Source organism: Bos indicus, chromosome 22 (assembly GCF_029378745.1).
Source record: "Bos indicus isolate NIAB-ARS_2022 breed Sahiwal x Tharparkar chromosome 22, NIAB-ARS_B.indTharparkar_mat_pri_1.0, whole genome shotgun sequence".
In the NCBI taxonomy this organism is placed as follows: domain Eukaryota; kingdom Metazoa; phylum Chordata; class Mammalia; order Artiodactyla; family Bovidae; genus Bos; species Bos indicus.
This window is the reverse complement of record NC_091781.1, coordinates 21,429,994-21,451,731: the sequence shown is the minus strand read 5'-3', so window position 1 is coordinate 21,451,731 and position 21,738 is coordinate 21,429,994. Positions and strand designations below refer to the sequence as shown.

General features: G+C 48.4%; 1 protein-coding gene across 7 annotated transcripts in view; it reads left to right on the top strand.

The window, feature by feature from the left end:
- The window catches only part of ITPR1 (inositol 1,4,5-trisphosphate receptor type 1), a 352,734-nt gene that overhangs the window by 313,047 nt on the left and 17,949 nt on the right, over positions 1–21,738 (top strand). For all 7 annotated transcript variants that reach the window (XM_070777089.1, XM_070777087.1, XM_070777086.1 and 4 more), the window contains 5 exons: positions 2,566–2,761; positions 4,300–4,392; positions 5,492–5,631; positions 6,254–6,419; positions 9,389–9,549. In XM_070777089.1, the coding sequence (XP_070633190.1) occupies positions 2,566–2,761; positions 4,300–4,392; positions 5,492–5,631; positions 6,254–6,419; positions 9,389–9,549 (756 nt within the window). The remainder of the gene's footprint in view (positions 1–2,565; positions 2,762–4,299; positions 4,393–5,491; positions 5,632–6,253; positions 6,420–9,388; positions 9,550–21,738) is intronic.

Below are 21,738 nucleotides of genomic sequence, written 5' to 3'. Positions count from 1 at the left end.
GCTTTGTTCACAAAAACGTCATGAAGTAAAACTTGCTTTAGTGAAGATCCATGTGCATAAAATGAAAAAGCTCTCCAAAATCCAAATAGATCTAATTGTTCTTTTTGTTAAATATCAACATAGATAGCAACTCTGTTGTCCAAATTCAAGAGAGCATAAATACCTCAGGATGATATTGAAATTATGTCTAATATAAAATGAATGAATGTACTAGAAGGAAGAGAGAAAAGGTATTTCCAGAAAATTAGAACACTGCTTACTATTAACCAGAGTTGTGTTGATACTTATTCATTTAGATTTGACAAAAGGATACTATTTTAGGGACTTCCCTTGTAGCTCAGCTGGTAAAGAATCTGCCTGCAATGCAGGAGACTCTGGTTCAATTCCTGGTTTGCGAAGATCTGCTGGAGAAGGGATAGGCTACCCACTCTAGTATTCTTGGGCTTCCTATTTGGATCACACTCTCCCAGTCTCTCAATCAGGCTGTAACCTGGGCAGGTACTTTAAATATGTGACCTTTTTTTTACCTGAAAATGTTCATAATTCTCTTGGGAAGCAAGCCGACTATATGCCACATTATGGTATAATACTTTTATAAAAATATATATGCATAAGTTACATTTTTTCCATTGTAATAAGGCCAGAAGGAAAGAACTTATTGAGTAAATGTCTATGGATATTGGAATAATTAGCATTTTTTGTTTTTCTTTTTCCTTTGTGCTTTTTTTGTGTTTTCAAAAGTCTCCTCCATTGAACTCGTCTAATTTTCTAGTTAGAAGAAAGCTTTTCCTTATTACAAAGTAATGCATGGCCATTATTTTAAAATCAGAAATTATAGATAAATGAAAAAAAAAATCACTTGTTATTTCAGTGATTTGGGGGCTGTATAATCTCTACAGTTCTTACCCGCAAAAAACAAGTGTCATTTGTTGTCTGAAGTTGCTCTTTCTTGCTGCTTCATAGTGGCTTGCTAGAAAATATTTAACCAGCGTTAGCAGCAGCATTAGCCTTTTGTACTCTTAGATCTGAATTAAGGCCTCTTCTCTGCTTCCTTTTAAGTGTCCTCCTTTACCCGATGCCCTTAACTGGCCTCAGGGCACAGACTGGCCTTCTGGAGGCAGAGGGCTAATTGAGCAGAAAATGAACTCCGATGTCAATTTCTGCATTGAAAGGGACTCTGAGATCAGCTAGTTCAGTCCACTGACTTCACAGATGTGGAAACTGAGGTCCAGGGAGGTTTCACAGCCAGATCAATATCTTGCAACAAATTTAAAGCAGAGACAGGGTTCACATGCCTGTCCCTGGACTCCCTTGGCTCTGCAGTCATTCCCTGGAGCCGTGGTAGAGGCAGGATTCTCAGGAAGAGATCAGATGTCATCAGCAGGACCATATTAAAACTAGCTCCCAGCTCCAAAATAACCCCATTCAGCCCTCCTCTAGTGGCTCCCCACCATTTCTCCAGCCAAATATCTGAGATTACACTTCTTAGAAGACCAGCCACTGGTCTCCTGTACCTCTGAGTACCGACATGGGGCCTCCATTTCTCATAAAGCCAACTTCTTGCCGAGCCCAGGCCCCTAGGCAGAGGTCAGGCCAAGATTACGAGCATGTCGTGAACAGCAGGTTGTCTCAGCCCCTCCCAGTGGGATGAGAGGCGGTGAGGCTTCCTGGTGTGTGACCACCACCAGCTTCCCTGCCACGTTCTGTCAGGGTGGCCTTGGCCCAGGCTCTTCATCAGGAAAGTAATGATAATTATTACCATTGGTTGTGTCCTTAGCACATACGTATGAGTGTATGCTAAGCACTGTATGTATATTGTCTCTTTATTCTTTATGGTAACTCTGTCTCTTCCACTCTGCAAATGGCAAGACTGAGGCTCGCAGAGGAAGAGGTTGATAGCTGGTCCAGGTGACAGCAAGTGGCTGAACTGGGGTTTGAACCTCTGTCCGACTCCAGAGACCCTGCCCCCTGGTCTGGCCCATAGCAGCTCAGGGACCTGCGGTCAGGGACCAGGACTCAGCCAATCCTGTATCCAGAGTGGCTGACCCTTAACAGAAGCTCCATCAAATGGCCCCTAAATGACCGCACACCAGGCCCCTCCTCCCCTTCCTCTCCCCTGTCCCTTGCAGCTCCCTGGTACAGGCCTGTGTTTTGTCTAGTCCCAGGACCTTGAAACTGTATGTAGACAACTTGAAATCACTATTGTTTTCCACCCTCCTCTTCTATATTTGTTTTTCCTTATTTTTACTATCTCGGTTTTCACTATTAAGATGGGCAAGTGTAACATATTAAGAAAAGAGTATAATGCTTTTTTAAATTTTTATTTTTAATTGAAAGCTAATTGCTTTACAATACTGTGTTGGTTTCTGCCATACATCAACATGAATCAGCCGTAGGTATACATATGTCCCCTCCCTCTTGAACTTCCCTAGAGTAGAATGCTTTTCAGTTAGCCAAACGGTAAATTCTTTATAAATGAAGTTGTCCTTGGGGACATTGATGTTCGTCTAATAGAGATGCTTCTTAACATTGTCCCCTTGTCCTTTTTTTTGTTTGTTTTTAAAGCTTTTTGATTTAGTGTACAGAGAAGAGACTCTGCTCAATGTCATTAAAAGCGTCACTCGCAACGGCCGGTCCATCATCTTGACGGCGGTTCTGGCTTTGATCCTGGTTTACCTGTTCTCCATAGTGGGCTACCTTTTCTTCAAAGATGACTTCATCTTGGAAGTAGATAGGCTGCCCAATGAAACCTCTCTTCCAGGTGGGTTTGGACCTTCTGATCTTTTTTTAATGTTAAAAGAATGTTTCCTGATTACAACTGAACGAAAAATGATGACTTCGGCAGTGTAGGTATTTCCCTAACACTCAAGAGTGTGAATTGAATCCAGGACTCAGTTTTCACTGCATTCAGAGGGTGATATGATACGTCAGATGCTAAGTGTGAGTGTCCAGATGCTACATTTAATTTATTTATTGAATTTCTATTTTAAACTTGTGCAACGTTTTCTTAAAAGTTTGACCAGTGTATATTGGGAGTATTGGAGTAGGCATCCCTTGGCTTTGTAAGTCTATTTCTAGCAATTTATCCTTTAAAAATAGAACTGTAGAAGCAGATGTTCATTGCAGGGTGAAATTGGAAGCAATCTCAATGTAAGGGAGTGTTTCATTAGAGTACGGGTCATCCATGGGGTGGTGAACCCTATGGATATGGTACGTCTTTATAAACCTTCATGGAAAAGTAGCCAAGATATGGTGAGAAACTGCAGAAGAATAAGTACAATAGGATCGGTGTAGATATTTTTTTTAATGAAAAATCTCACACCTGTGCTCTGTTGCTGTCATGTTCGACTCTTCCGTGACCCCATGGACTATAGCCTGCCAGGCTCCTCTGTCCATGGGATTTGCCAGGCAAGAATACTGGAGTGGATTGCCATTTCTTTCTCCAGGGGATCTTCCCGACCCAGGGATTTAACCCATGTCTCTTGCATCTCCTGCATTGGCAGGCAGATACTTTACCACTGTGCCACCTGGGAAGCCCCTAAAAAGCTCATATATATCTTTTAAAATATGGAAGAATATACACCCAAACTGCAAGTAGTGGCTGTCTCTTGGACCTTTTTACAATATACAAGTTTTACACTGAGCTCATATGATTTTAATTTATAGCAAAACCAGAAGAGATTTCCTATTACGAGAGAGAGAGACAGTGATCATACACTTGAGTGATCCCCAAGTGCTCGTTTCCCTCAATTAAAATACTTGACACTAGTAAGTGAAATATTACTGGTTTTTCATCAGATAGCCAGGCGCCCTGAGTCCAAGGAGCAAACTAGAATTGTGACTAAGCCAGACAAGCCTTTTTCTCCCTCCCAAAGTCTGCATTCTTGGCATGTAACCCAGCCTCCAAGTTGACATTCACTGCCAACCATCTTAGGGTTCTGAACTAAACTGATCTGATGCCATTCCTGCTTCTCACGCAGACTTGGTCTAAATCTTGCTGGAGTCTGTGTGTTCAGTAGTATCTGTCAGGGAGTTTCAGCTGTTTGTCTTTAAAGTTGGAGAGGTGCTATTTAAGTGCGATATTTCTAGTAAGCTTACAGGAATTGACATTTCTGGCTTTTTTCCCATCCAGATCACCCAACGAAAGTGTAAATTGCATCTCTGCTTCGGATTTATAGGCAGGATTGGAGGGTGTTATTTATGTAAAGAATTGTTTAATCAGCCGTGAATTTGGGACTTCAAACATTTTAACCATATGCTGCCAGATTGTTCATCATAAAATTGCCTTCTCTCTCCCAGAAGCCAGCGAGAGTTTGGCAAGTGAGTTCCTGTACTCTGACGTGTGTAGGGTGGAGACTGGGGAGAACTGCTCCTCTCCGGCACCCAAAGAAGGTAGGACCTCGCAGCCTTAAGCCCCACGTTAGTGCCAGGCTCCCCACAAGGCTTAGGTGCACGTGACATTGGAAGCAGATGAAAGCAGACTCACTGCTCAGACGGCCAGGAGCAAGGAGGAGAGGCAGAGAGAGAGGAGGGGAATGAAGCGGGGAGTCTATATGGGAATAAAATGGCGGCTTAATTGCTCCAGTATTTACCGAGTGCCCACTGTGTGCCTGGGGCTGTGTTGTATTCTATTGTTGTTGTTTACTCTGTAAGGCGTGTCTGACTCTGCCTTGGAGGTAGAATACAGCATGACTAGGGAAATGATCATGAGGAGGAAGAGTCGGTAGAAACGAAGCCAGAGAGGTCAACAAAGGACCAGATTTTGAAGGGTCTGCAGGTCAGGTTAAAGCTTACTCAAAGGTTGATCCAAGTTGTTGAGAGGGGAGTGATATGACTTGACTGGTGTTTTAGCAAGACCTTTCTGGCTGCAGCTGGAGAAAGAACAAGGCAGTCAAAAAATTTTACCCCCTGAAGACTAGTCTCCAATTTAAGGTGTAAAACGATTTGTCCACAGAACCAATTGTAAAAGGTTGCTGCTGTTGTTATTGTTATGTAGTTGCTAAGAATCTTCTGTGAGACTCTGTGACCCCATGGACTGTAGCCCACCAGGCTTCTCTGTCCATGGACTTCCCAGGCTTGAATACTGGAGTGGTTTCCCATTTCCTCCTCCAGTGGATCTTACCAACCCAAGGATAGAACCCATGTCTCCTGCATTGGCAGGCAGATTCTTCACCACTGAATCACTAGTGAAACTCATAAGCAGCTATCTAAGTTGAAATGTCTGTTCAGCGCTGAGACTGGAGTTGAAAGTCTGAAAAGTTTACAGTATTTTAGATTTAATGGAGGTAAGGGCAGTTCTGGGCTTGAGAAATGAACAGGGTTTAGTGAACACAGTGGTGACAAAGAAAGCCTTTGACGCTTGATTCCTTTATTTTATTCTCCGGCTCCTGTCTGTCCGCTGGTGAGATGGCATTCAGGAAGCTTGATCTGCAAATCCTGGTCTGTCTTGCCGCTCACGTTCTAAATTCCCCCTGACTTGCCATGTTCGCAGAGCTGGTCCCTGCAGAAGAGACAGAGCAAGATAAAGAGCACACGTGCGAGACGCTGCTGATGTGCATCGTCACGGTGCTGAGTCACGGGCTGCGGAGCGGGGGCGGAGTGGGCGATGTGCTCAGGAAGCCATCCAAAGAGGTAGCTGCGCCCCAGGGGAAGGAAGAGCGGGGGGCGGGGTGGCGGGGAGAGCGCAGCGCAGTGGGCTCCAGCGTAAACTGCAGACGCGGGGGCAGCGCCAGCGCCGAGAGCGGTGACGGGTAGACGCGCAGAGCCAGCTGCTTAGGGCTCCTTTTCACTCTGGTTCTCATCAAAATGTGATGCTGGGCGGAAGCCCCCCCCCCCCCGCCCCCCCCCGCCCCCCCCCCGCTCCCCGCGCTGTGGAAAGGGGCAGCTTCCGCCCTCCCCTCCGTCTGCTAAAATGATTCTTTTCTTCAGGCCCGTCTGGCCTTCCTGAACACATTTGCAAACCCTTTAGATCCCAGGAAGTGGGCAGGTGCCACGTGACACTTGGAGAACTCACGATATACCCAGGGGGTGTGAAAAGAGATGAGGTTGTGGCTTTTACAGCTTGATGCCCAATGTGCTGCTGGGGGTGGGGGGAGCCAGGGGGCTTGGGACATCTGATTCGGGTGCATTCAGTCCCACTCCTCTGCCCTGAGGTCTGCAGACCCAGGGGTTGGGTAGGGGGGTACCTGCTGACAGGTTACACCACCTGCACCCCCACCATCCCTACCCCCCCACCCCCACTCCTCTTTTCCAGGAGCCCCTCTTTGCTGCTCGAGTGATCTATGACCTCTTGTTCTTCTTCATGGTCATCATCATTGTCCTTAATCTGATTTTTGGGGTCATCATTGACACCTTTGCCGACCTGAGGAGTGAAAAACAGAAAAAAGAGGAGATATTAAAGACCACGTGCTTTATCTGCGGTGAGTGGGGCCCCCGGCTCTTGCTGGGGGATTGGGATGGGGTGCTCTGGCTCACAGTGGGAGGGGCTGCTGCCTTCCCCCACGTCCCTGTCCTTGACTCTCTGCTCTGGGAGAGAGTCTTCTCTGGGCCTCTGCTCTGTTCTCCTGGGAAACATCTGCAGCACCATGGATTAGTGGTGCAGTTGCTGGTTGGTTTTAAGAAATAAAGTTTGGGGTAGCAGAAACATCGTTGTACATTATTTGAAATGTATGTGTCTTTGGGCCTTTTGGTTGTTGGGCTGCCAGACTATCTCTTGTTCCCATTCTAATTAGAATGGAGCTCTTTCACTCAACTCCAGCCTGTGGATGTCTTCACTGCAGATGGTATCAGGTTTTCAGTGGAAATACAGCCCTCTTAGAGCATATGGCGGAAATGCTCACAGCTTGGAAGTCAGACTTGTGTTCTGATTAAGCCTCTGACACTTATGAGCCATGTAACCATGGTACAGTCACTTCACTTCTCTGAACCTTTATTGCTCATCTGTAAAATGGGTACAATAATGTACTTCTCTGCATTATCTTAGGACTTAGTTGAGGTAGTTTATGAAACAGTCCTAGCATAGAGCCTGTACAGTGTAGACACCTACTAATAAGTAGTTAACTGCTATGCAAGAGAGGTGCATGGGGTACCAAAGAAATCATTGTCAGTCTAACTCCAAGGAAATACCTGTAAAATGCAAAGTAATCATGTAGGAATTTGGGAGCTAAGTAATCATTTCAGGATTGTTCCTAATATATCAATGGTTACTAAATACATAAATTTCTCACCAGTATGTATACTCAAAGTGATCACGTTTCCATTTTTAAAACTAAGATCATAGCTTTTTGCCCCTTAAAACCATTTAAACCTTGTCATTTTGACAGTTCCAGAGTTTCAGAAAAGTCACAAGAATAGTACAAAGAATTTTTGTGGACTCTTCATCCCAATTCCCCACATATTGAAGTGACACTTTAATATGTTTATTATCATTTTCTTTATTCACATACACACTGTTTCTCTGAGCGATTTGAGAGTGATTGACATGGTGCCCCTTTATCTCTGTTTCAATACTATATATGTCCTAAAGATAAGCACCTTCTCTTACACATGCAATATAATTATGAAAAGTGGGAGATTAACAAGGATGTCATACTTTTACTTAATCTACATATTCTATTCAAAGTTCACACTTTACCCTAATAATATCCTTTATAGCAAAGGTAAGTCCCAGGTCATGTGTTGAGTTCATTGACATTTGTGAAGAATTTAAAAGTCAGTTATCTTATCAAATGTCCCTTGGTTTGGGACTGTCTGATGTTTTCCCACGGTGTGAGATTAAGGTTATGGATTTCTTATAGGAACATCAGAGAAATAGTGTATTCTCCTCAGTGCATAATATCAGGAGGTGTTAGTCATTCAGTCATGTCCAACTTTTTGCAACCCCATGGACTGTAGCCCGCCAGGCTCTCTGTCCATGGGATTCTCCAGGCAAGAATACTGGAGTGGGTTGCCATTTCCTTCCCCAGAACATCAGGAGGTACATGATGCCAGTTCATCTTCTAACTGGTCATATTAACATTGATCACTTGGTTAAGATGGTAATGGCCCTGTTTCTCCACGGAAGTTACTTTTCTTCTTCTTGTACCATTGAGAACCATTTTATAGGGAGATCCTTTGAGATGACATAAATATTGCATTAACTCTCAAACATTAACTCATCAGTTTCTGCATCCAGTTTTTGCCTGAGTCTGTGATTGTGATGGTTGCCAAATGATGATTTTTATTTACTTTATTATTATTTCTACATTTGTTTATTGGCTCTTTAAGAAATAGCTTTCTCTTTTCTCCATGTATATTTGAAGTTTGTATTTGTAACAACATGAATTCTTGTGGTTTTTGTTAATTCAGTGGATTATAATCCTTTACTGTCATAATTTATTTTGATGCTCAAACTGCCCCAGATTTGAGAGCTCCTTCAAAGCTGCTTTCTGTACTTTGCCACATCACCATCATTTATTACAGACTTCCTCAGTGTTTTTAGCACTGTGAGGTATTACAGGCTCCAGCTCACCTCGTACCTTCTCTCACCCAGCGCTGGTATCAGCGATTTCTCCAAAGAGCCCTAGTTCTGTTCAATGGAAAATGATATTTAGAATCCAAGATCTGGTCACTGGGCATGCTCATTCCTGTTGGTGTGCCACTGCTCCCAGGGCTAATTAGGGCATAAATCTAAAGGATACATGGATCCACACAGTTTTGTATCTATTTTTATAAACATGAAAAAGGATGAGGTCATCCTCAGACCTCTAATTCCAGTTCACCATTACAGAGTTTCTTCTTACTCCCTGTCCATATTTGTGCTCCATATTTCTCTAACAGTTAGATATCTGGCTCCCAATGTCACCATATATTTATCTATTTGCTCAACCTAAGAATACACAGAAACTAGTTTCAGAATTACTCACCCAGACCTCTGCAAAATATAAACTTAGCAGCTAGAGTTCAAAATGTACGTAAAGTTCCTTCTGTCCTTACTCTGCCTCCTCAAAAACCTTTTAACATGTCTGTATTTTGGCATTTACCTGGGAGAAAGGACTCCCGTTCACTGGTTGTCTGCTGTGTGTGAGCCTGTCACACCCATGCTCAATTAACCCCCACGTGCTCTTGGAACCCAGACGGTGTCTTCCCATCCCCTGCAAAGGTAGCTAAGGCATGCTGGAGACCTAACAATGACTGGTGAGTGACAAAGATGGAAATCAAGCCCAAGTCCATCTGACTCACAGCCTGTGTTTTCCTGCTAGGATACAAAAGTGAACGCGTTTATAAGGCCAGCAGAACCCAACTCTTTATAAAGGCAGGCATGAACCCACAACCTCCTCTGTTCTGGCAGTTCTTTCATGAGTTTTTCTGCAGCATGGCTGCTCACTCAGGGCTCTCTGTCTCTTTTTAGGGTTGGAAAGAGACAAGTTTGACAACAAGACCGTCACATTTGAAGAGCACATCAAGGAAGAACACAACATGTGGCATTACCTGTGCTTCATCGTCCTGGTGAAAGTGAAGGACTCCACGGAGTACACAGGGCCCGAGAGTTACGTGGCAGAGATGATCAAGGTGAGCGGGCAGGGCTCCTGGAGGCAGGTCACCCTGGAGCCTTCAGGCTGGCTTCCCAGCTTACAGCGCAGTGCTGGGAGCTAGCAGGGACGACGACAGTGATGTCTGCTCATCCTTTATCATGGGCCAGGCGTCAGGCTCTAGAACTCCATGTGTCTTCACATTTAAGAAGCCCCAGATGGGGTGTCATCTCCATTTTAAAGGAGGAAATACTGAGGCTCAGAGAGCTGAGCACATGGCTACCTACTAGGACTAAGGTTTCACCTTGTACCTCACGCAGTAGCTGGCCTTTTACGTACTCGGCCTTTTTTTTATCTGTTCCTTTATTTTTGATATTTATTTATTTTTCACTGTACTGAGTCTTCGTTGCTGCTTGGGTTTTTCTCTAGTTGTGGCAAGCAGATGCTGCTCCTGATGCAGTGCTTGGGCTTCTCATGGCAGTGGCTGCTCTTGTTGTGGAGCACAGGCTCTAGGCACGTGGGCTCAGCAGTTGTGGCTCCCAGGCTTCATTGCCCCTCGGCGTGTTGGTTCTTCCCTTGACCAGGGATTGAATCCGTGTCCCCTGCATTGGCAGGTGTATTCTTAACCACTGGACCAGCAGGGAAGCCCACTTGGCCTCTTCTCTTGATAACGGATCCCTGCCTGTTTTTTCTCCTTATGTAAGACCTGGTCTCTAAGTGGTATGTTTTTAAAATGATCACTCTGTGGCGTTCAGCCTGGTTGGTCCATTTGGCCTCAGCCTCACCTTTCTGGGAGACGCTCTGCTAATCATCAGGGAGGGATCATGTGATGGAGGCATTTGAGTCCCAGATTAATCCCAAATTAATCTTCTTGCTGATGAGTCCCAGGTCCCAGGAAAGGGGAAGCCAAGCAGGTGTGCAGAGCGCTCTTCCCAGGCCAAGCACTGTGGAGGCTCCAAACACATGCTCTGAGGCTCCCAGGCCAGCTGTCCTTTCGTACCCGTGGTTCTGAACTTCATTAAAACGTTCGGGGGTGTATGGCCAAGCAAAGGAGGCATGCAGTGTGAAGTTTAGGGGCTCTGTGATTTACACCGCTCCCTCTGCAGAGGAGAGCCATCAACTGTGAATGAAGACCACACAACTGACTGATGCCCTTCATGCTGCCAAGGGCTGGAGCCCTCTGCCGTACTCTGTGTATAGCACTGTGCTGTGCTCAGTTGTGTCCGACTCAGCGACCCTGTGGACTGTAGCCCACCAGGCTCCTCTGTCCATGGGATTCTCCAGGCAAGAATACTGGTGTGGGTTGCCATGCCCTCCTCCAGGGGATCTTCCCTCCCTACCCAGAGGTGAACCCTCATCTCTCGTGTTGGTCGGTGAATTCTTTTGAGCCTTTGTGTGTTTCTTATGCAGATGCAGTCCTAACGCTCTGTATGTAAATAAACCCCAGCTGAGGATTGCTCACTGGCAGTGGGCGTGGGCAGGCCAGCACTCACATGGCCCTAGTTCTTCAGCACCCAGGTTCTGGGGGGCTTCCTGGGGATGCCGTCCCGAGGAGGCCCTGAAGTCTAACTCTGTGCTTCTAATAGTTCAGAGTACACATGAGTCATACCGAGAGCTGGTAAGAATTCAGCTTCTGATTCAGCGGGCACTAGCAGAACTCGAGATAATGCATTTCCAACCAGCGTCCAGGGGATGCCAGAGCTGCTGGGCCGTGAACCACACACTGAATAGTAAGAGTTCAACAGAAGAGACAAAATAGACACTGATGTAAGAAATCATCCTCCAAGCTGGTTCCGTGAGTGCTGAGAAGAAGTATTCCTTCCTCTATGGGTTGAGCCATCCGTGGTCTGTGAACCTCTCCCATATCTTTTACACATTTAATAAAGAAAACTACCTAAGTGGGGAGCCAGGAAGGGTGAACTCTGGGGATGAGAAATAGATGGGGTTTCACCCCAGAGATGACTGTCCTAAAGGTTTTGAAAAAGAGAGAAAGGTATGGAACTTCCCTGCTGGTCCAGTGGTTAGGACTCCTTGCTTCTGCTGCTTTGAGTGCGAGCTCAATCCCTGGTCGGGGAGCTAAGATCCCTCAAGCCACCTGTCACAACTGTCACAACCAAATGAAAGAAAGAGAGGGAGAAGGGTAAAGAGACAAGAGTGATTAGAGTAGGAGAAGGGAAGGAGAAAAAGTTAACTCAGAGAAGGAGGATAAATAGACACAAGGGTGATGGGTGTGGAGGTGGTGGGAGTCCTCTTCTACAGATGAAAGTTGGGCTTAGGGTCAGTTGCCCAGGCAGTGCTCAGCGGCTGAGCTGGGATGCAGGCCCAGGCTTAATGGACTGAACTCCATAACCTTCACATTGGGTGAACACGGCAAGGATGCTGGCAGCTCTAGGCCGGGCGGAAGCAGGGTCTGTTCTTATGGAGACTGGACCTTGTGGTGGTTGCTGGTGCAGATGTTCACAGGTCAGGTTTCCAGGCTCGGGACACATAAACTGAAAGGTCTTCAGGACCTTTCTTTTCCTCCTGGTGTTCATAGTACTGAATTAAACCATGTTTGAACTTTCGTGCTAACACAAACCTATCTGTATTGTGTATAGCAGCCTGCATTCGCGGGAGAAGGCAATGGCACCCCACTCCAGTACTCTTGCCTGGAAAATCCCATGGACGGAGGAGCCTGGTGGGCTGCAGTCCACGGGGTCTCGAAGAGTCGGACACGACTGAGCGACTTGACTTTCACTTTTCACTTTCATGCATTGGAGAAGGAAATGGCAACCCACTCCAGTGTTCTTGCGTGGAGAATCCCAGGGATGGGGGAGCCTGGTGGGCTGCTGTCTGTGGGATCGCACAGAGACACGACTGAAGCGACTTAGTAGCAGCAGCCTGCATTCTCATTCAATGCTTTAATGTTTAGAAGAGGTGGCTTGTAGTTTTCACCCTAGTCACACCTTCCTTTTCTCCCCCACCCCACTTTGTCTGCTTCTCTCTAGAGTATTCGAATGTGCCCCATCTTTAAATCTTTTGGGGGCCAGTTTTGAAGTTTTCTGTTAATCACCTTACTTTACAGTCACAGAAAACTCCACAGTGCTTTTGGGTTTCTGTCTTGATCATAAAGACTTATCAGGAGCCTTGTGAGCAATCAGCTGACAAGGATTAAGGGCCAGAAGTCACCCCCAGCCAGCTACCCTGCCTGCCCAAAGCCCCTGCATTCACTGAGCTTTCCCAGCCATGCCATTCTTGGTGGGAGAACTTCTTGTCACATCTTCTATAAATCTTTGCATCAAGGAATTCTTACCTCAGTGTCCGAGTTGCTGAGAAACCAGATGTCTGTCTCATGCGCTAGGAGAGGGCCCAGGAAGTATTAGATCCACCGGCCACAAGGCAGTGCCTTTTTGCCAACACCGTTCCTGGCAGAGTCTGGCTCTAAAGCTGCGTGAATCCCTGCTGGGGGCTCTGTGAAGAGCGCCAGCCCCTGCAGGCTGGAAACTGGGGGTGCCCAGCCGAGTCACTCAGTGGGAGGCCACCAGCCCGTGGGAACTCGAGCCACGGTGGAACAGGCAACCAGCCCCCATTGCGAACCTACTTAGAGGCTGCAAGGCACCCCAATTGGTGGTGGGGGGCGGTCTTCCCAGCATCCTTTCTCAGGAGTTGAGTGTCTGTCTGGGAGGAGGAGAAGTCAGGAGACCTCTCAAGGAGGCCAACGCTGCGAAGCTGAGAGGACTCCAGCTTCGAGGAGGGAGAAGGGCAGTGGATGAGCAGTGTCAGAGATGGAAGGAGAAGTCGTCCGGGGGCCCCTTTGGCTTCCATCCGGTCCCAGGACTCCTCAGGAAAACCACCTCTTGCATCGTGGCTGGAGGCTGGAGGTGCTGACTTCCTCAGTTCTCCTTAGCCCGTTGATTAAGATCCCAGAGACTTCTAAAGAACTGGGGCATCGTGGCTGCCAAAGGACCACCTGGCAGAACCAAATGGGAAAGGTCCCCCGGGTCACTTGCAAGGTGGGGGAGCTTCCCAGACACCCCGAAAGCAGCCACTTTGCAAGTAGATTGTGTCAGGGATGGCAAATAGGTTTTCACTTCAAAAACCAACAAGTGCTTCATGGAACCCATCAGGGGCTCTGATGGGAGAAAGGTTCTAAGGAGACAAGCTGACTTTGAAAGGGTGACTCCTGAGGCTGCGGTTCCCACGAGAACCAGCTGGCGGTCAGGGAGCCAGGATGTCTTCTTTCTAGAAACAGATTCGTCTGGAGGAAAAGAAGGCACATCAGATGCTCTGCCTCACATTTGGGAACTTAGCAGCCAGAGGTTCACCCACAAATTCTCATCTAAACATAACAGGACACCATTTCCCTCTCCTCCTAATCGTCCCCTTTCCTTTCACTGGAGATGAAACATTCCTTGCAAAGCCAGGGTCAGGCTGCTGCCCCCTGTGAAGCTGTCATACCCAAGAATGGGATCTGCAGGCAGAGAAGTGAAGGTGTGAGTCTTGGCTCTGGCCCATCCAAGCCAGGTAACCCCAGGCAAATCACAGAATGTCCCTGACCAGAGTTCACGGCTGTGGATCGGGGTTAAAACCCCTTCCCATGTCCTTGGGGCGGTGGTAAGGAGGGGAATATGTGGGCCCCGGCATGGGGTGGTAAGTGCTGGGGGAGGGAGGCAGTGAGTGATGGAAGGGCCAGAGGAGCAGACACGGAGCCATGACTGGGTGGTAAACAGAGAGCCTGCAGTGCTGACAGCTGCCGTGAGTGCGTCTCCTGGGTGCCCGGAAAGCATAAGGTCCTGTGGCTGTTTGCACGCTGTTGCTAAGGAAAGTCAGAATGGGCATCTTGACTCTGAGAACCTCCTCTCATGGGAAATTCCTGTGGCCTCTCTCTCTTAAATTTAAAGCTGTTGAAAGTGAGAAGAAAGTGTTAGTCCTTCAGACATGTCCGACTCTTTGTGACCCCATGGACTGTAACCCACCAGGTTCCTCTGTCCATGGAATTCTCCAGGCAAGAATATTGGAGTGGGTTGCCATTCCCTTCTCCAGGGGGTCTTCCCGACCCGGGGATCGAACCTGGGTCTCTTGCATTGCAGGCAGATTCTTTACCATCTGAGTCACCAGGAAAGCCGTTAAACATTGAGGCAGGACAAGACTGACATTGTCACTGTCTGTCCGTGGAGTGGGTCACGGGTACTTGTGACTTTTAGGGCTGTCCTCCACTCAGGCTCAGTGCCCGGGACCAGGGCCTCCGGCACTGTGGGGAGTGGCCCCTGCATCCTGTGTATGAGAGTCTTATCACCAGTATGTATACTGGGTTCGCTGTGGGTTTGTGTGTCGGCTCTGCACACATGACGGGCGTCGGTGCCGGGAGCTGGTGGCCACAGGGCGCTCAGCCTCGGCTGTGACTCTCAGCGCCACCCGGTGTACTGTGGATTTGGTCTCAGATTCGTTGACTCAGGCCCCAGACAGGGCTGAACTTTCAAAGAAATGTGACTACAGGGTGACCTCACTTAGCCCTAGCAGTTCAAGGCAGGAGAAAAAAACCCTGAGTTCCCTTCTCCTGGTATGAACTTGGAACTTTGGCGCTACCACGTAGAGTTTTGGTGATAACCCTTGTAACAAGCAGACTGTTTTTAACCCTCCACTACACGTCAGTTTTCACGAGACTTTACATACCACATGCCCGTGTTTGAGAGATGTTAGCTTTTCTCTGGTGCCAGCTGATATGAAAATGTGTGTGAGTCTGTATATGATGATTTGATTGGCCACGCAGTCCAATGTATTTAACCAGAATAAGTAGGAAGTTAGTTGTGCATATCTTTGCCTAAAGGAATTTAAATACTGCACAGTGGATGCATTGTAGGTCAAAGATCAAATATGTGATTCCCCTCAAGGACCTAGGAGCCCAATTTTCCATGACAGTGCAGCTCAGGAGAAAAGCTCAGTCCTTGGTAAGCTGACTTAAGTTAACTCTTTTCAAGTTAGAAACTCAAAAAGCCTTAAGAGGGAAGGTTGGTAAAGAAGACCAGATGCTAACTGAAATAGGAAGGCATGTATGTCTTTTGCTAATGAAATAGAGATTCCCTTTCTGAAGCTTGGAATTCTACCTTGTCAACATAAGGTGTGTTTCCAGAGGTGTGTTTTGAGTTCATTGCAGTTAAAGACAGAGTGATTTCAGGTGGAGTGCTGCTCACCCCCATTCCCAGGGGCTGCTCTGGCCCCTCCTCTCTGCTGGGACAGTTGTGTGAATTGACAAGGAGACGGAATGGAGAACCTCCTTCCATGCCAGCATGATCCCACTGCAGAGGAAGCAGGCTGTGTTGTACTCTGCCCTGACCCGGGCAGACTGGGTCACACCCTCGTCGCAGGTCTTGTTTTATTGAGCAGGTACGGAAATAAATGCTTGGCGTGCGTGATCTTGTTTGGTCTCCGTAGCTGCTTTGCGGGTGGCACTGTCACCATCTCCCAGGCAGGAACCTAAATAAAGCCCCAGAAGGCTGAGCCACTTCTCCAGGGTCACAGGTCTGGGAAGTGCCCGGGCCAGGGTTCACATCCAGGTCTGCCGCCGAGCGGCCACCCTGGAGGTGTCTTGACACGTGCAGTGGCTCCTCCGGTGCTTGCACACGCGCCTCGGTGTCCATGTGTCGAGAACCCAGCCACGGTCTGGCTTGGCTGCAGGGGGTTTTCCTGAGGAGGACTGGCTCATCCCCCTCCTCCCCTCAGTGGTGCTGAATTAACTGCCTTTAGAGGAGGCAAAGCCCAGAGAAAGGAATAGGAGGAGGAGCAGGAAAGAGGATCCCCTAGAGAACAGTCCCAGTGATGGTGGGGTTAATTCCCTGAGCTGCAGCTGGATCCACCAGTCGCAGGGGAGGGGACGGGGCAGAGAACGGCTTTTACAAAGGGAGTATCCAAAGTAGATGTTGATTTAGATGTGTGATAATCTGATAAACTTCATTGCCCTCAGCTAGGAATGGGGGATGAAATTTCCTTTGGTGACCATATTTGGGGAGAGAGAGTGGTAAGTTAAAGGGGAAGGCCGGTTCACCAGAGCCGCAGTCAGACTTGGGCTCCCACACCCAGGTGACTCATCCGAATGGTTATAACTCCCTGATAATTAAACACTGGAGCGTCTGATCCATCATCCCTTAAGCCTGGTGCTGACTTTTTCTCACAGCGAGAGTAGACAGCCTTCTCCCACTGCCTACCCACCCGCCTTCATCCCCGCCAACACACACACTAATCCACTGGACGTTTTCCAGCTTGTTCCATCTTTTATTAGGTTCACTTGACCTCCTCGGAGACTCACAGTACAGGGTCATAAAATCAAGCGATTTTCGAAGTTAAAAGTAGTATCGTGGTGGCAGTGTGTGGTTTTGCATAGGAGGGGAGAGTGGATTCCCAGAAAATGCTCTGGTGAAAGCCCTTAGAAATTTGCATGCAAAAAAAAGTCACATAAGGGAAAGCCTTTTTTTTTTTTACCCTGAAAATAAGCTCCTGGGTAAACTTTCCAAGCACATAAGTTCTGTTAGCAAAGTAAGCACCACTAAACATCTACTATGAGGAAACACACTAAGAAGAGTCACATGCAGGAGGATGTCTGGCTTTAGCATTCATGCTTATCTGTATTTGATAAGAAAAGACAGGAAGCAAGGGCAGACAGAAAGCAGTGTGTTAGGGCCCAAAGATCAAGACAGGAACTGAGTACCTGTCACTGCCTTCTGCTTAAAAGGGACATCGACTGGAGTCTTGCTCCTTTCCTGACCCAAGACACAGCTTGGTACTATAGAACCTACCCATAGGCACTCCCCAAATGAGCACTGCAGCTTCCTGCCCCAGGTAGTCCAGGGAATCGGGGGGGGGGGGGGGGGGCGGGGGAGGGTGGGTGTAACTCAGGATGGAAGCGGAGGCTGAGAGTTGCATGTGGATCATAGTCAGATCAAAGTCAGGCCCTGCACATCTACGTAGGACTTTGCTGATGGCTCAGTCGGTAAAGAATCTGCCTGCAATGCAGGACACCCGGGTTCGATCCCTGGATCAGGAAGATGTGCTGGAGAAGGGAATGGCAACCCACTCCAATGTTCTTGCCTGGATAATTCCATGGACAGAGGAGCCTGGCATGGTATAGTCCATGGGGTCACAAAGAGTCAGATGCGACTGAGCAACCTGAGCGCACACACACACAGCAACTAAACAACAAAAAGCAGCTACAGGGAAAGGGTGGTGACAGTGGCGCCATGAGCAGAGCAGTGAACATAGAAATTCCCATGGCCATCACGAGGGGTCTTAGTTCGAGGAAGTCCCTCACAGATAGGACTTAAGGTGCAAACGGAGGGGTGTGCCCCTGATAATGCTCCCCGACCTCCCCTTCTGCTCCCTCTCTGCGTCATGTAGATGGGTCTGGCAGGCAGGCCGTGGCTACTGCAGAAGTGGCGTGGAAACCCTCTGCTTCCACGCAGATGTGAAGCGATGGCTTTGGACTTTGAGCTAGAATTCCAGAGAGGATGCTGGGAGAAAGGGCAAGCGCGGGGTGGGGGTGGGGTGATAAGGCCCGAGATGGAGCTATTTCACTGTCAGTCAAGCTCTCAGCTTTTCTTTCCCAGGGCATTTTCTGGGAATGCACTCTGCCCTCTTAGGAGAAACAGAGCGCCGCACCATCTCCTCCTCATTCTGGGAGGCCGCGGCCTTGGTTAAGATGCTGCCCAGGCTCCGTAAGCCCTCGGCGGCGGGCGGGTGAGGATACAGCCGGTGCTGGCCTCTGATCCAACTCAGAAAGCTCTCTGCAGTTAGCTGACACCGCGGCCGAGTTCAGGCACGTCGGAGTGAGGGAGAAGCACACAGGGATTTGGCACTTGCCTCGGGGTGGCTGGAAACAGCGAGTCAGCGTCGGGGATGCGTCTCCTAGCCGGCCAGGCGCGATCGCACCCCCACCCTCGGCACCAGTGTCCGCGGCAGCTGCACAGAGCAGTCGCTCAGCTTAAGTTTCCACACCTGGGCTCACGCCCCGTCCTGCCCTCCGATGATCTGCAGGGTTTGAAGCCACCCTCGCCTGAGCGCACTGCACAGGCACCTTCCTTCTCTTTGGAGGCACTCGAGCTCTGGGAGACGGGTCTACAGGGACCTCCCAGCCCTCTGCTCGGAGTTCTCCATGCTCTCACCTCCGCTGAGGAGCGCTCAGCACTGTGTCACCGTTAGGGAAGCAAAGCTGTTATCTGCTCCAAAGGAACTCACCTGCTAAGGCGGGTCCCCTGAGGGTGGTCTTGGCATGTGGTGGGTCCAGCACCTATAATCGCGTCTCCCCCTTGGTTCATTAGTTCAGGGGCCAGTGTGGGGATTTGCTTGTTTATGTGGGTTTGTATGTGTATATGAGGTGTTTGTTTATACCCTCATTTTCCCCAGTTCAGCAGATGTTTTCAACTCCGAGAACGCATTTTTCTCCCTTCCATACCTTGGACTCACCTGTGCCTTTGCCCATTGCAGCCCCCACTGGGCCACCCTGCTTACCCCTCAGCCCCAGGCTCCGTGTCCACCCCGGTGACTCCCCAGCCTTCACTCTTTCATCTCTCCTCTGCTCTGAGCATGGACAGCGTCTGACATAGCTGGACACAGCCAAGAGGCGTGTGACCCCCTGGCCTTTACGAAGATGTTCTGAGTTTATTTTTATCACGTACAAGTATTCAGGATTCTTTAACATGTATCTCTTCTGAAGAAAGTCTAGTAGCTACTAGACTTTTCCTCATATGAGAATGAGGAAAAGATCCTTGCAGTTAGGTTCAGCCATTCATAGTTAAAGATTATGCACGTGAACCAAGCTCTTGGCTTCTCCTTTCACAAACCTGCTTTTCTGCAGGACCCCAATGTTACCACCTAGAAAATGAGGAGGCTGAATCAGAGGGTCTCTTGGGCCATCTTTAGCTCAATAATTCCACTCTCAACTCCCGAGGGTCTGTGTCAGGAGGGAGACGGGAGACCCACGTGGACACGGCAGTGAGCTTTGGGGTAAGAGTGCAAGGGGAGCAGGTTGGTAACATGGGGTGGCTGGAAAGGAGTGAGGAATTTGGAGAATCTACGCTTGGCAGATCCTGTCTCCCTCCCAGAAGTGTTCAGGCTGTGGGCACCTTCCTTTGAAACCCCTCTCACGTCAGGGTGACACTGGCGGCTTGCCCTGAGCTCTCCCTGAGGCCATATGGTCATCTTCCCATCACCTGATCCTCAGGGGTTCCAGGCCGGGCTGGCCTTCGGTCCAGAGGAGCCGCCCGGCACATGGTGTCCGACGGGGACACAGCTACAGGTGAAACAGAAAAGCAGGGAGGCACGCGGGTGTGCACAGGGCATATGTTCAAAGACAAATACCAAGTATTTTGCCCTGAAACAATAGCAAAGAACTTTGGAAAGCCTCTTAAGTAGGCTAAAAACAAACCAACAACAATAATAAAAACAAACAAAAGAAAACCGTCATTGTATAAAGGTATTAAGAGACCAAAGTTTAAACTCGTGGAATCCAAAAGAGAATAGAAGAAAAACCAAGAAAAATTGCCAAAACCCTGTACGTGACCGCAAGGAACCTTCTGGTGGATTGCTTAGCTAACTGGACGTGCCCTGGAGGCTGCCTGAGCAGAAGGTCCTGAGCCAGCTGGGGAGGAGGGCGGACTCGCCTGGAGGTTCTTCCTGAGGAATCTCCAGCCTGCCTGCCCGGCCCTGCTCCGCACAGCGCCGCCACCTCTCACCCCCGCCCTGACCTTTCTCCCCTCCTCTGTAATCCTGGGCTTCCTCCACCCGGCAGCCTGGGTACCCAGGGCCCAGTGGTGCCTCTCTGACTGATGGATGCTGCCATCTCGAGGCCCCAGTGCAGGCCCAGCATCCCTTCACCTGAGGGTCCACAGAGACATGGAACCGCGGCTCTGCAGCTGGCCTTGCCTAGGGATTTCATCAGAAATGGGTGCGGTCCTCTCTCTGGCGAGGGCCCGGCTCTGTTACACTGTATCATCCAAGAACAACTATTAACCAAGTCTGGGAAGAGTGAGTGGTCATTCCAGCCCAGCTGAAGATTATATAACAGGGCCCGTCTGGGTGATGTCGGCTGAGACGAGAGCAGACCGGGCTCATGCCTGTACTCGGGGCCGGCCTGGGCACTCTTCACGTGGCTCCACCAGGAAGAGAGAAATCCCTGCGTCTGAAATCTGGGAAAGGAAGAACTCACTCACGTGGAATCTAGCGCTACACCTGGAGTCAGCATCTCAGACGACAGACCAGCTCTGTGACCTTGGGCTGCTGACACTGACCTATGGTACTTTTGCATCGTACTTTCCAGTTGACAGACACATTCTCACAGCCGTTTGATTCTTACATTAACCCTGTGAAGTAGCTTTCAAAAAAAGGGAAGCAGAAACCCAGGTTGGTTGGCTGACTCGCCCAGCTCGCTGCCCTGTGAACACTCTGGGCATCTGGGCTTCAGTTCCTGACTCCAGGACACGGCTCCTTCCCATTGACACACTGACAGCCTGAGGCTGCTGCAGAAACCGACCTCTGACATTCAGGGACCTGGATCCTTGAATTAGGGTCTGGCATCCCTCATAGCTCAGTTGGTAAAGAACCTGCCTGCAGTGGAGGAGACCTGGGTTCGATTCCTGGGTTGGGAAGATCCCCTGAAGGAGGAAATAGCAACCCATTCCAGTATTCTTGCCTACAGAATCTCAAGGATAGAGGAGCCTGGCAGGCTACAGTCCATGGGGTCCCAACAGTTGGACATGACTTAGCGACTAAACCACCACCAACAAATTCCAGGTGTGGGATCCTTTTTTTTTTTTTTAATTTAAGAGATTTTACTTTTTTACAGCAGTTTTAGGTTTACAGAACTGCTGAACAAAAAGTCCCGAGTTCTCATATGCCCCCTTCTCCCTACCTTGCCTGCCAGTTCCCCTCTTAGTAACTTGTTTACTGTGGTGTAGTTACTCCAATTGATAAACTAATAATACAGTAATTATTAACTAAAGACGGTATTTACACCAGGGTTCATGCTTGTGTTGTGCTCTGTCTGTTCATCACTACCGCCCCCAACCACTGATTCTTTTTTACCTTTGGGATTCATTGTTTTAGGTTTTTTTTTTTTTTTTTTTTTTTGTCTTTTTAAATGTGTCATAGATACTATGGCAATTTTGGAGTCATTGAGCATAGAGATCATTATCATTTTTTTCACCCAAAGTAACAAATTCTGGGTTTTGTTTGTTTTCTCTGATCTTAGGAAAGAGAGCTCTGA